The 13,176-nt window shown below is 42.1% G+C and overlaps 1 protein-coding gene across 3 annotated transcripts in view; it reads right to left on the bottom strand.

Moving 5' to 3' along the window:
• Positions 1-4,297: 4,297 nt before the first annotated feature.
• Positions 4,298-13,176, bottom strand: part of ALG9 (ALG9 alpha-1,2-mannosyltransferase) — a 177,124-nt gene continuing 168,245 nt past the window's right edge. For all 3 annotated transcript variants that reach the window (XM_068240939.1, XM_068240937.1, XM_068240940.1), the window contains exon 15: positions 4,298-9,650. In XM_068240939.1, the coding sequence (XP_068097040.1) occupies positions 9,527-9,650 (124 nt within the window). In that variant the 3' untranslated portion in view covers positions 4,298-9,526. The remainder of the gene's footprint in view (positions 9,651-13,176) is intronic.

The raw sequence follows: 13,176 nt of genomic DNA on the forward strand, positions 1-13,176 counted from the left end.
AGAGCAGAAGAGACATTGATGATGTTGAGGTCACCCTTCCTCCTTTGAAACAGATTTGGTTCTTCCTACTATAATCTCACATGCATGAAGGCGATTTGAAATGTACTGAGGAAATGTGTGTTGGGAGGTCTATCTGAACTAGTCTATGGTTCCTCTGTCCCTTTAGGTAGGCAGGGGAGTCCCTCTGGGTCCTGGTTGTGGAGTATTAGTGTAAATGGACATTTTAACTATGATAAGAGTAATTTGGAGTGTCTGTGAGCCCAGTGCAGAGGCTTTTCCACGCGTCTAGGAATTTGGGTAAATCTCAAGAGACAACAGTGAGAAAAAAGGTTTACTTTGTAGACTGTAGGGAGGATCAATGCGATGCAAATATGACCTTTGACATTTGATCATTGTTATTTATATACACTTGTATAATGACATTGTTATACTTGGTCTATTATAGTATATATATTCATAAATGTTAAAAAAATTGTACTAAAATGTATAATATGCCTTTTTATAATTGGCTGTAATAATTTCTTTGAAAAAATCCCAATAAAAAAATATTGAAATCTAATGAGATGCAAATAGTTCCAAATTAATGCAGAATTATGTCAATTTTGTATGCAAATGTATGCAGCTTGAAAATGGACCAATCAAGTTCCACCAAGGTTTAAATTGGTTGGTCCATTTTCAAGCTGCATATATTTGCATCCAAAATTTACATAATCCTGCTAAACTCAGAATTGTTTGCATCTCATAGATCATTCCTAGTAGAATATTTTTATTGTTGTCTTTTACTTCTTTTTTGAGTGATCCCTTGGTCCCGCATTTGATGTCATTAAAACAAGAGCTGAGGGAATCCACTCGGATAGGGACACACACAGCATTCACAACCTGGCAAATTCTCATCATCTTTCCCAGTCAGAGTTCGTTTAAAAGTGCTGGAGAAACTGGGCGGCCTGTGCGTGACATCACATGGTGGGCGGGGAGTGGCATCTTCCAAGAAGTTGGCCACCGCTCAGCCAAGTTGATCCGCAGAGTGGATCGGTTGCCGAGCAGCCGGCGCTGGTCAGGGGCCTCTGTACACACGTCTATCAGTTGAGGTGGTCGTTATTGGCCTCCTCCGGCGACTTTAGTAGGGCATTTAAATAAACACATAGAAGTGTACAAGGGAATCACATATCAAGGGTGAACCATGTAGTTGGCGCAAGAACAGTTTAGTACAGACACAGAACTACGTTCTCCATTAAACATTTTTATTAAAAAACAACTTACAGATATAATTTGACAAACAAGATGAGGATGAATAGCATGAAGAGATGAAACATATCAGATCTTTTATCTTACAATGCATTGTCTGGCATTACATGTACAATATAGGGCAGTATTTCACAACATTATTATAGTATACTCCCCTCCAGAAAAGACAGTGTTTGTAAAGTACTCCTTATTGTGGGACGCATCATCCCAAATACTCCTATTCACATAGATATATTGGTCAGGAGTACTACATATCCGTGTGCAAATACTTTGTAAACAATCAATCACTTATGCACCCAATTACCATGCATTATAAAAAAATTAGTTTATTTATTTAATATAATTAATTGACAAGTTGAAATACCCCCTTGGCCCAACCTAGGTACCCCCCCCACCCCTTCCGATTCCTATCATTTAAACAAAAGCTCGGGAATGATTGCAGACACGAAGTCCAATATTTGACTTAAAGAGCCTCTATCATCAATTTTATGTTTGTATCAGTAGTACTACAGTTTTTGCGTGCATGCTTTTTTTTAAATGTAAAATGAGTATTGTTTTCATGTGTGCCACTTCTTGTTTCCTGTCTTCATGAAACAAATATCTCACTGCTTCTTCGCTGTTATTAAAAGTCAGATACTTACCTATTGAGCCACCCCTGTCCCCTCAATGTCCCCCGGAGAAGGCACCCCACCTCCGTGAGCCCTCGGAAGGCTTCAAAAGCACTTGTGTCCCTGACTGCTCCCAAAGACAGGACACTCTGTACTGTGTGTGCAGGAGAGTGCTTTTGAAGCCTTCCGAAGGCTAACGGAGGTGTATTTGACCAGTTGGTTGAATAGCTGTAACGAGGGTGACAGAGCTGGAAAGAGGACAGGGAAGGCTTGATAGTAGCCAGAGCATTCCCTTGCCATAGGTGAGTATCTGACTTTTTTTGTTCACTTCAGTTTTATTTTAAGGCACCGCTATCCATTATGACAAAGCTAACCTGTATCACAAATCTGAACAATAAGTTAAATGCATGTACAAAGCTGAGTAACAGTGTAACTTGCCTGCTGTCTGTTTGATTTTCTGTGGCCTGTAGGATATCTGATTCATGTTTAAAATCTCTTGAAATACATTGGCACAGAAAATAATTTATCTCCCTCTGTTTATAGAAAATTGACTGTTGTTTCCCCTAAAATGGGAGCTAGCAACATACCAATTGCCACTATCTAACAGATGGCATCACCGTTCTATCCCTTGATCACAATTGCCCCCCGACCTTTCCCCACAAAGCAGGTGAGCTGTAGTAAAAAGTAAAACAAAGCTACATGTTCAGCCATGTGACTCCATGACCTTCCTCTTGTGTCCATGTGATGTCAGATACAATTGCCTGGCTAACTGTGACAAGTGGATTAGCGAGGACCAGTGCTTCAGTATAGGTACCTGGCTCTCGCCAATTTCCTGGGCCACACTGCATATGGGGGGAGGAAAGGGATCAGTGGGTGGGAAACATAACATCGGCAGTGGAGTAACATAGATGTGGCAGTGCTGGAGCATATTGATAGCAATGAAGGGAAATAATGTCAACACTAGGGGCGTTGTTAGCACTGGGTAGACTTATAATGAATGGCAGCACTATAATGGGGTCACATGACATGGATGAAGTTTGGAGGGCTTCAGTGGGCACATTAAGCGCTGTTCCCACCAGCACTGTTTTACAATCTGATTCCAATTGCAGATCAAAACACGCTTGGGTCCTACTAAGCTGATGGAAACTGTGTGGGAATCCAATAGTGTGATGCGATTTTACTCAATTGCAATTGTCAGTCCAGTCATGCACTTGCGCTCGAGTTGAATGCAATCACGTCACACAAGGTGAATGTAGTCACGTGCCACCCATTGGATGGTGTCAGTCACATGTACAATCAGAATGTGTAGTGGAAAACTGCCCTAAAGGTTGCAATTGTCATTTGGAACTGAAGGAAAGTGACAACCACTGTGGGAGAGCACATCACATCAGCAGTAAAAGGGGCCTTTGTTATATATTTGGCCAACAATATAACAAGGGCCTCATGTGCTTCCTATAACAAATATATAACAAAATGCTCTAAAAGCTGGTTGTTACTATATAATTGTTCATACATAAATCTGCATATTTCCGGTTCAGTCCAGTCCTGTCAGTTTTCGATCAGTTTTACCTGATTGGAATGGAAATGTACACCTTTTATGTGTGAACACACCCATAGAAAACTGATACAAAAATGACAGGGCTAGAACGGATATGTATGCCTTTTATGTGTGAACACAGCTATAGAAACACATACAAAACTGAAGCCAATTGTCAAAAACTTACAGGACACCTTTTTATGTGTGAACCAAGCCTAAGCTTTTGCCATGCCTCATTCTTACTAACACAACCACTTCAAATAGGCTTTTCCCCACATCAGCTTGGCTACACCCCCTGGTGATCTTTGGTTCACTTCCACCTCTTTGGAGCTCCCTAACCTGCCTTATACCATTTATCTTGCTTCTAGATATCATTTTTACACACTGCTACTGTGCAAATAAAACAAGGAATACCACTGATTCTTATAAGCATCAGCATGTAAACTTTTCACATTTGAAGTAGTGGGTTATAGTTTATTTAGTTGTCAAGCTAACTGATAAGCAGTTCTCATTTAATGAGAGGACACTTCACTCATGTCACCAATATTATGTAATGATATAATGATAGATTGTGCCAATGAAGAAGGAAGGGGTGGCATAATTTAAAGTGGACAAACCCAGAACTCCCTCTCTGCTCTAAAAGATAAGCAACAGCATAATAACCTTTAAAGAAAATAATTTCTTTGTTATAACTTACAGAACTCCTGCAATAACTCTGTAGTGCCTACGTCCTGGTTTTATGGGAACACAGAAAGAGTTAATCTCCTGCATTGGCAAAGAACAGACAGAGCTGACAGCTCACGTTACACTGGCTCATTACTAGCAGATAAGGTAGAATTAGACAGACTGTTCTCTCAAAACACACACAGGGTGGATGTCTCTGTGTTTTACTAGTCCCCCCCCCCCCCCCCGTACAAGTTCAGGTCTGCTTTAATAGTTAGATCTCACTCAATACACACTTAAAACAGGGTGGTTGTAGAGCAAACAGAAATAACAGTGAGGTTGGGCATGAAAAAAAGATGGGAACAAAAATAATATTTTCAGATCTTTGCTTTACTTCAAAGGTAAACTAGTAGCAGGACTGCAAAAGTTAAAAAAGATGGCCCCATAAGGATTCTGTTTTACCGTAACATGTTATATATCATAAGTAAATGTGAGTTTCTGCAAGAGTAAACTGACAATTTACAGGTTTTGCAGCTCAGCTATGAGATAAGAGATGCTGGCTTCAGCTAAAGAAACGCTGGAGATGCCTTTTGAGGGATTTCACACGGATGATGAAACCTATGGTCAAGTGAAAATGAGCGGATTGAGTTTCTGTGTTTTCCAACTAGTCAGCAAAGCCATCCAACTGCATTTAAACCCTTGTTCAAGTAATTTTTTTTATAGCCTGACAGCTTCCCTCCCACAGGTGGTATATTATAAATGAGCAGAAATAATTCAAACGACTGCTACGGCTCCTTGTGGTTCTATCTGTGCGTCCCAGGAGGGTTGCAGTAAGGGGAGGTGTGGTCAAGCCCATTTAGATCAAAGGAGGGGCCGCAGTAGCCACTCTGCCATGTCACCACCCTCCTGTAGGGGGCCAGCGGCTGGAGAAGAGAGTAATGTTGCCAGGGGCAGGGCATGGCTTGGATGATGCAATCTGAAAAAGAAAACTGCACATTTGCTGGAAAAAAAAAAAAAAAAGCAGCGGTGGTCATGTGACAGCTGCTGATTACACAAAAACGAAGTTATCTCTGTGCATTTGCAATATTTTTTTCATGTCTTATTCGGTATCACTAGTGCCAGTAGAAGGGAGGCTACAGCATGTTATGAAGGTAGTGTCAAGTTCAACCATTAAAGACTTAGGCCCCGTTCACATTGCATGCATTGCCGTCCAGATTTTGGCAACGCGTGCAGGAGGCAGACACGCACGACATCAGAAAGTGCACTGTCTAATGTTTACACTGCATGCGTTATGGACCAGTGCAGTCCACGAACGCATGCTGCACGCATTTTTTTCCCGAAACACTTGGCTGACCCATTCAGGATAGTGAATGGGATCAGCCACGCAACGCATATAAACGCAGATGGCATGCGTACGTATGCGTTGCGTTCTGATCACACGGCCATCTGCGTTTGATAATGTGAACGTGGCCTGACACTTTCCATATAGCACTCATTATATACTCACATAGCTTCTATAGTACAATCTAAACTAAATATTCATGTGAAATATGGTCCGGTGTAAGTGGTGGAGCAGATCTGACAACCTCAAACCAACATACACTGATTCAGGTAATACCTTTAGGCCTTGATCACACTGTAAAATGCAGATGGCTGTGCGATCAGAACGCAATGGGTGCATTCGCAAGGCCATCTGCGCTGCTGTGCGTTGCACTTCTGATCCCATTCACTACAGTGAATAGGTCAGCACTGCGCTTTGCGTGCAGCAGAGCGATAGCGCCTATTGGGCCAATCAAAGTACGAGGATCACGCCCATTAAAGACACTGGACCCGTTTGGGCTCAGGGCGGGTTCATTGGAGAGGCTGTTACTTAGAAGGAGTGCAAGTAAGTTAGCAGCGCATGCTACGATGTACTACCGAGTAACTTGCGCTCCTCTCATTAAAGCGGAATATAACCCTGCATTTCAACTTTGCTCTAAAACATTATTTAGAGCATATTATATGCAACCAGCATATTTTTTTTTTACTAGACCAGCATTGGAAGGGTTAAACACAGAGGTTTAAAGTTCCGTGGAGAGATATGCAGAAGTTCAGATAGATACATTTAGGCCGCGTTCACATTACAAACGCGGACAGGCACGCACGCGGAACGCAACGCGTACGATTGCACGCCATCCGCGTTTGTATGCGTTGCGTGGCTGATCCCATCACTGAAAAGTGAATGGGACAGCCACGCGTTTTGGCAAAAAATGCGTGCAGCATGCGTTCCCGGACCGCACAGGTCCGGAACACATGCAGTGTGAACATCAGACAGTGCACTCTATGCACTGTCTGATGTCGTGCGTGTCAGCCACCTGCACGCGTTTCCAAAACGCGGCTGGAAACGCGTGCAGTGTGAACGGGGCCTTAACTACATAGAATGTAACAAGTGATAAATGTTACACACTCTTTGGCTGTCCTCCAGCTCCTTCTCAGTCAGAGAGAGTGAGTCACATGCCACACTTAGATACATTTATGTAAACAAAATGTATCTATGTCAGCTTCGGATGCGTCTGCAGTTCTGTCCAGGAACTTTAATGCTCTGTGTAACCCTTCCAATGCTGGTCTAGTAAAAAAAAAATGCTGGTTGCATATAATATACTGTAAATAATGTTTTAGAGCAAAGTTGAAATGCAGGGTTATATTCCGCTTTAAGCTACGCTGCAGCGTAGTAGCCATTTTCTGCCAGGAAAGTGTTTTATGACTAATTCCTCATCAGTAAGAGTTACGCTATAGTCTGACACGGTCCTGACCCATTCAGAAACTGTCACTTGCATACATGATTTTTAACTCTTTCAGGCAGAGAAAGTAAAAAAGCAACATTGCCTAGTTATTTGTATGCACGGTACTTACTGTACAAGCACATGTCGATCTCATCATGTCACGTCACCTAGGGTGTTATCAAATTTCTTTCATGGAGGGGTGTTGGACATTCTGGCCAGTGTGTCTGATCAGTGAATCATGAGGGGGGGGGGGGGGATCCCTCACCCCAGTGGCGTAGCTAAGGAGCTGTGGGCCCCGATGCAAGTTTTACAATGCCCCCCCCCCCAAGCACTCTATACATAACAATTGATACGGTGCACCAAAACCTGCCAATGGCAACTACAGTGTGAGAGGTGCAAGAAGGGGATGGGGAACAGTTTGTTAATGATTACCACTATTCGAAGTGTCTACAGAAGTGATTATTATGAGCACAGGACCAATAGAGAGCTAATACTGTAGTTGAGGGAGGGCCCTTCGGGGCCCCTCTGGCCCAAGCACCCTGATGCGGTCGCTATCTCTGCAACCCCTATTGCTACGCCCCTGCCTCACCCTACATCTGTTAACTCTGTGTGTACATTACAGCTGCAGTTTAGACCTTTCATCTGTTAAAGATACAGTTTTGTCTCTGAATAGCTCATTCAGAGAGACAAAACTCAGGCTTTGAGTCTTGGCTGTGAGGAGAATGGTGCACTGATCTAGCAGGCTGAATGTATCCATCTCCAGCATAAACACACATTCTCTTCTGTATGTAAAATCTGAAAAAGCAGGATTTTCATACTAAAGTTTTTCTTTGCTGCAGTCTTCTGAGAGATGCAGAGACCAGCACTGACTGGCTGTATTATTATTATTATTACTGATTTATATTGTCACTTGTCACAAAGCACAGACACCTCTTTGCAAATAAATCATTCCAATGCAGCTAAAATCTACACACAATGAATTAAAGCTTTTGCCGCTGTTTACCATGAAAACTAGGAAAATGCTTACACATCTAGTTAGACCTCATTTGTACATTGTAATTTTAGAACACTTGGTTATTGATAGTTGTCCTTTAATGACCATGCAGTTTATTGCTAGCTTTTAAAACTTTAAAATGTCTTCTTCAGGCATGATACAGTAGTAAGATCATGATTGTACAGTTCTGATCCAGCTCTGCATCATGCTTTAAAATGATAGAGGAGACCCGAGGTTTGAAAGCTTACAATAAACTATGCATAGTCAATAAAGGTATTACCTGAATCAATGTATGTAAGCATGATGTCAGCAAATCTACATAGTCATCATCATTTTCCCATCCTTTTCCCATTTTCCTTGCCTAGGTAGACTTTTTCAAATATTAACATTTCAAGAGCTTGTACACAGAAACAAAGCAGTAACAAACAGTTTACTGTTAAAGGAGATGATTTTACTACTCAGACTAATAACACTGAAGTCGTCAGCCTTTTAGAGTTTTATGGATCCTGAAACATTGATAATGAATACCAAGTAAAATCCACACTGAGGTACAGTCTGTAGTCCCATATAGAAATGATACCTACAATTCACTCGTTCATTGTTCATCGTGTACATTATAGATATATGCAGACATATTTTACATAACACAGACATACATACCCATACTCACATTTATGAGAAACATACAGAACATCATATCAATATAATTTTCCTTCATACTAGCTGCCACCTTATAATGTTCCCTCTGCTCATAATTAAAGTGTAAAATATACTCATGAGTTGCCCATATTACCTCTAACTCTCTCTAACACTCTCTCAATGGCCTGTGGTACCAGATTCCTCTTGACCATTACTACAGGTGTGGGGCCTTGCGCTGACAACACCTAGTGAAACCTTTATTTACTTATCGCACTGCTGCTCTCTCCAAACCTGTTTGCCTCCAGAATGTAGGAAGCCTTTCTGTTTAGATAAATGGAAAGGCCATTTACCATCCAGTATGCAGTGCCACCTAGTGTATGGAGGAAGCTGAGGCATGGAATGTAAATAAACATTGCTGTAGTCAGCACTGTGTCATAGTCTACATCTGAAGATGGGTGGTAGCAGGTAGCAAATGCCCTTGTGAAATGATAAAGGGGTTATGTACAGCTCACAGAACAAGTGTACTTTAGTACACTTATCCTTCAAAACGGCCATTTGTACGGTATTGGCCACTGTAAAAACTGCTATCAATATCAGGAAACTGTTGTGTATAGCCAGAAAGCAGCAAACGCTTTAGGCTTCAATAACACATAAATCTGTATATTTTTGGTTCAGTCCTGTCAGTTTTGTATCAGTTTTACTTGACAGGATTGGAACCGCACACCTTTTTGTGTGAACACACCCACATAAAACTCATACAAAACTGACAGGTCTGGACTTCATCAGAAATATACACCTTTAATGTGTGAACCAAACCATAGAAAACGCATACAAAACTGCCACGACTGGACTGGAAATGTACCGATTTGTGTGTGAACCAAGCCATAAAAAATTTGTACAAAACTGATGCCAATTTTCAAAAACTGACAGGACAGGACACCTTTTATGTGTGAACCCAGCCTTAGACATTTTAGACATGAACTGCCACTCCACAGCACAAATACTTTAGAAGCCTCTCTGGCAGATTTAGCAGGTGGAAAGATAACATTTTTTCATTGGTGCAGGTTTGGCTTGCTTGTCATACCAGATTCTTCCTCCTCACTTGCTTAGGCCGCCGGGCCTTCAAAATGGTGTAGTTAGCATGCATTGTGTGCCAGCTGGATACAAATGGGACATAAAATGCACGGAACAATTTTGATGACCTAAAAAAACACAAGAAGAGAACGATTTACTTTTCAGCATGCACAGCTTTTAAAAGCATAATCACAGAGTCATTTCCCACACCATATGATATCCTATCTATATTTATTTACAGGGTATTTACCGTATATCAATCACAAAGAAAATGGAACATCTGATATTGAGGCTGCAGCAAGGCTTATGGGCAGATGCAGCAATAACATACCTGCATAAAGCTAGCACTGTGTGCTGGCATATTACTTTATCATTGCACCCCAATGCTGCTCTTAACCTCTGGCCTTCTTCAGTACCGGTTACAAGCCCAGCCAGGTGTGTGCTGGAAGAGGAGAGACTGTAGCAAATCTGGTGTATGGTCAGCTAGAATGGTGCTAAATATCAAAATGCAATGACTGAACAGTCAAATGACATCAAGTGTTCACCAGCCACCATTAAAGGAAACCTAAAGTCAAGGAAAAAAATCCAGTTTTACTTACCAGGGGCTTCTACCAGCCCCCTGCAGCCACCCTGTGTCCACGCTGTGACATACCAATCCTTCGGTCCCCCGCAGTGACCCAATTTTGTATTTGGCAACTCAGCCCACTGCACTTGTGCAGCCCTGGCCGTGAGTGTCCTCAATCGCGCTCCCGTCACCCGGAGCATCCTGCGCATGCACAGTACAAGAATTTCTCATACTGCGCATGTGCTAGATGCTTCCGGCCACGGAAGTGTGATCAAGGATGTGCACAGCACAGTGAACATCGGTTGACTGAGTTGCCAAAAACAAAACTGGGTTGCTGCGGGGTCCCGGAGGATCGGTATGTCATGGCGTGGGCGCGGGGCGGCTGAGGGGGGCCGGAAATCAAGGAAAAAAATCCAGTATTACTTACCTTGGTGTGGGTAAGTGGAACTAGATTTTTTTTCCCCTTGACTTTAGGTTTCTTTTAATTGATGTTTTTCAGAAGGCACTACTAGTAAATAATACAAAAATGCTAAACGATCCAATACAACTGCATCAAATCACAGGCTGGCTTATGGGCATTAGGGTACAATGGGGGGTGTGGCCAAACCCTTTCCCCTCCAATCAGTCAAAGCTATAGCAAAGCAGGCTATTCTATTTTATAAAGAGGACAAAAATGCCATGGGTTAGCGTGTGCACAAGAATAAATGGGCTGCTGGGTGAAGCTAATGTAAGTCTAAGCCATAAATACTGTTGTGAATTGGGCACCAAATGAAAACAAAAAGTATTTACAGGGGTAAGGACTATAGTAAAACATTGGTAAAGGTTACTTTCACACAGAACCCTCCCCCCTCCAATGCCTTAAAACCTTGCTTCCTGACGCCTAACTGTAAAAATGCCCTTCCTTATGCCTAACCCTAAAATCCCCCTCCCTAACGCCTAACCCTAGAACCCCCCTTCCTGATGCCTAGCTTTAAACCCCCCCTTCCTAAGCTTATGATTTTCAAAATGATAAATTCCAAAATGACAAATTTGTAAATACAAAAGACAATACATTTTTAACACTATAATTTTTTATAAATTTTTGAAATGATATAAATTTCAGAAACGATAAAGTTCTTATGTTCTCAAAACTATACAAATTTCAAAAACTATAACGTTTTAATTTTCAAAACGATATTTATCAGGCGCTTAATAGCCGATATTTGCAATAGCGCCTATGGCGGCGGCAAACCGTCCATTAGCCGCGTGCACCCAAATTTCCTGCTTCCGGAATAGCTGTACAGACACCAGACAATAACAAACTGTGAAATAGCAGTGCAAGAAAGATTTAAAAGTGAAGTAGAAAAGTGAAACACAGAGAAATGCTAACATAACACATTAGCAAATGTGCATAATTTAAGAGGCTAGTTTCAAGTCAGACATGGCTATGATGACCTTAAAAAATATGATCATGTTTTTTTACTACAGTAATATATTATAGTATGGCTGTGGCTATGTTTCCTTCATAGTCGCTTTTGTAATTCGCTCATTGGCTAGATGCAATAACGCCATCACGTGTCACTATTGCCTATTGGATTCTATTAATAACACTGCTAAAAACAATAATAATAGTTCTCATAACTGGAATGATCCATTGTGTGGCTACTACAGGCAGGCTCATACTATGAAGAACGGATACACCGCCAGTTATATCTCTCAGAGTATGGAGGGGTTATTGGCTGCATCTCAGGAGACTAATTACACAGTGAGTAAGGGATGAGCGTGTCATAGCCGCGAGCTGAAACGTCTGCGCCATGATACACTGAAATCCTAGCTCTCGCCTTATCTGTAATGAAATGCTTCCTGACAATGAAGTGTCTGCACGGTGTAATTAGGTGGCTGCTCTCTAATTCAATTACCATCTCCATGTATCACGAGCTCATCTCTGACTGTACAGGACCTGACGTCAATTCAGCTCTATGAAACCCCAGAGTATAAAAGCTGGCCAACGTGTGTGCTAGCTCTTCTTCATTATTAACCTCTGCCATGCTGCAATTAGTTGGTGCATCTGAGACAGCGGGTGGCTGCCTTCATCCACTGCCTAACCAAGACAAATTACTTTAGACTACATCACACCAGAGATAACTGCATCCCTATATTTACTCACCAGGAAGGAGAAGCAATGTCATTTTCTGTAAAAGAAAAGTCATGTGTACAAAGCAGGGAAAATCACGTATGCTATGCAAACCCACAGGCATCACTACAATTTAAGGTAGATCAGATGAATGGTCAAGATCTACTGGTTATTGAGAGTTTACCTGGTCACCTTTCACCAGTAGAGATATTAGGCAAGATTTCAGAGCTGCTTGATGCGGAATAAGGCTATGCCAACACTGATCACGTACTGTTCCTGTATGCGGCCATCCCATGCGATAGCCAGCATCGATCGGGTAGAGAATGGCTATTTACAATCAATATCAAGCAATGTGACGAAGATATTTATAGATTTTTATTACATTTGATGTTCTTATTGAAGCTAATATCTTGAAAACATCTAAGTGTACACAAACCTTAATGCTAGGTATAAACTTTAATGGTAAATGAGATCTACCTGATATCGATAACTTATCACCTTGCAACAGTACTCCACTCTATATTAGAGGAAATCTCAGCAGAGATCATACTTCTCTCTACTGCAACCCTAAAGGGAGAAAAAGGTAACTCAAAGGGTTTCTGAGGTAAAAAATTAAATGTAGCTTTACTTACCTGGGACTTTTTCCAGCCCCTAGAAGTCATTTGTTTCCCTTGCCGCAGCTACGGTCTTCTGTGCCCACCTGGCAGCCTCTGAAGAAACGCTGACCCCTGATGGGTTGGTGCCTTCTGCGCACGAGCGGGCATGTGCCCACCCACTCGAAAACACATCCACGTCACCGGGAGCGTACTGTGCAGGCATGTGCCCACCCACCCGAGAACACATCCACGTCACCGGGAGCATACTGTGCAGGCATGTGCTCACCCACCCGAGAACACACCCACATCACCGGGAGCATACTGTGCAGGCATGTGCCCACCCACCCGAGAACACATCAAGGTCACCGGGAGCATACTGT

This window comes from Hyperolius riggenbachi, chromosome 6 (assembly GCF_040937935.1).
Source record: "Hyperolius riggenbachi isolate aHypRig1 chromosome 6, aHypRig1.pri, whole genome shotgun sequence".
NCBI classification, from domain to species: Eukaryota; Metazoa; Chordata; class Amphibia; order Anura; family Hyperoliidae; genus Hyperolius; species Hyperolius riggenbachi.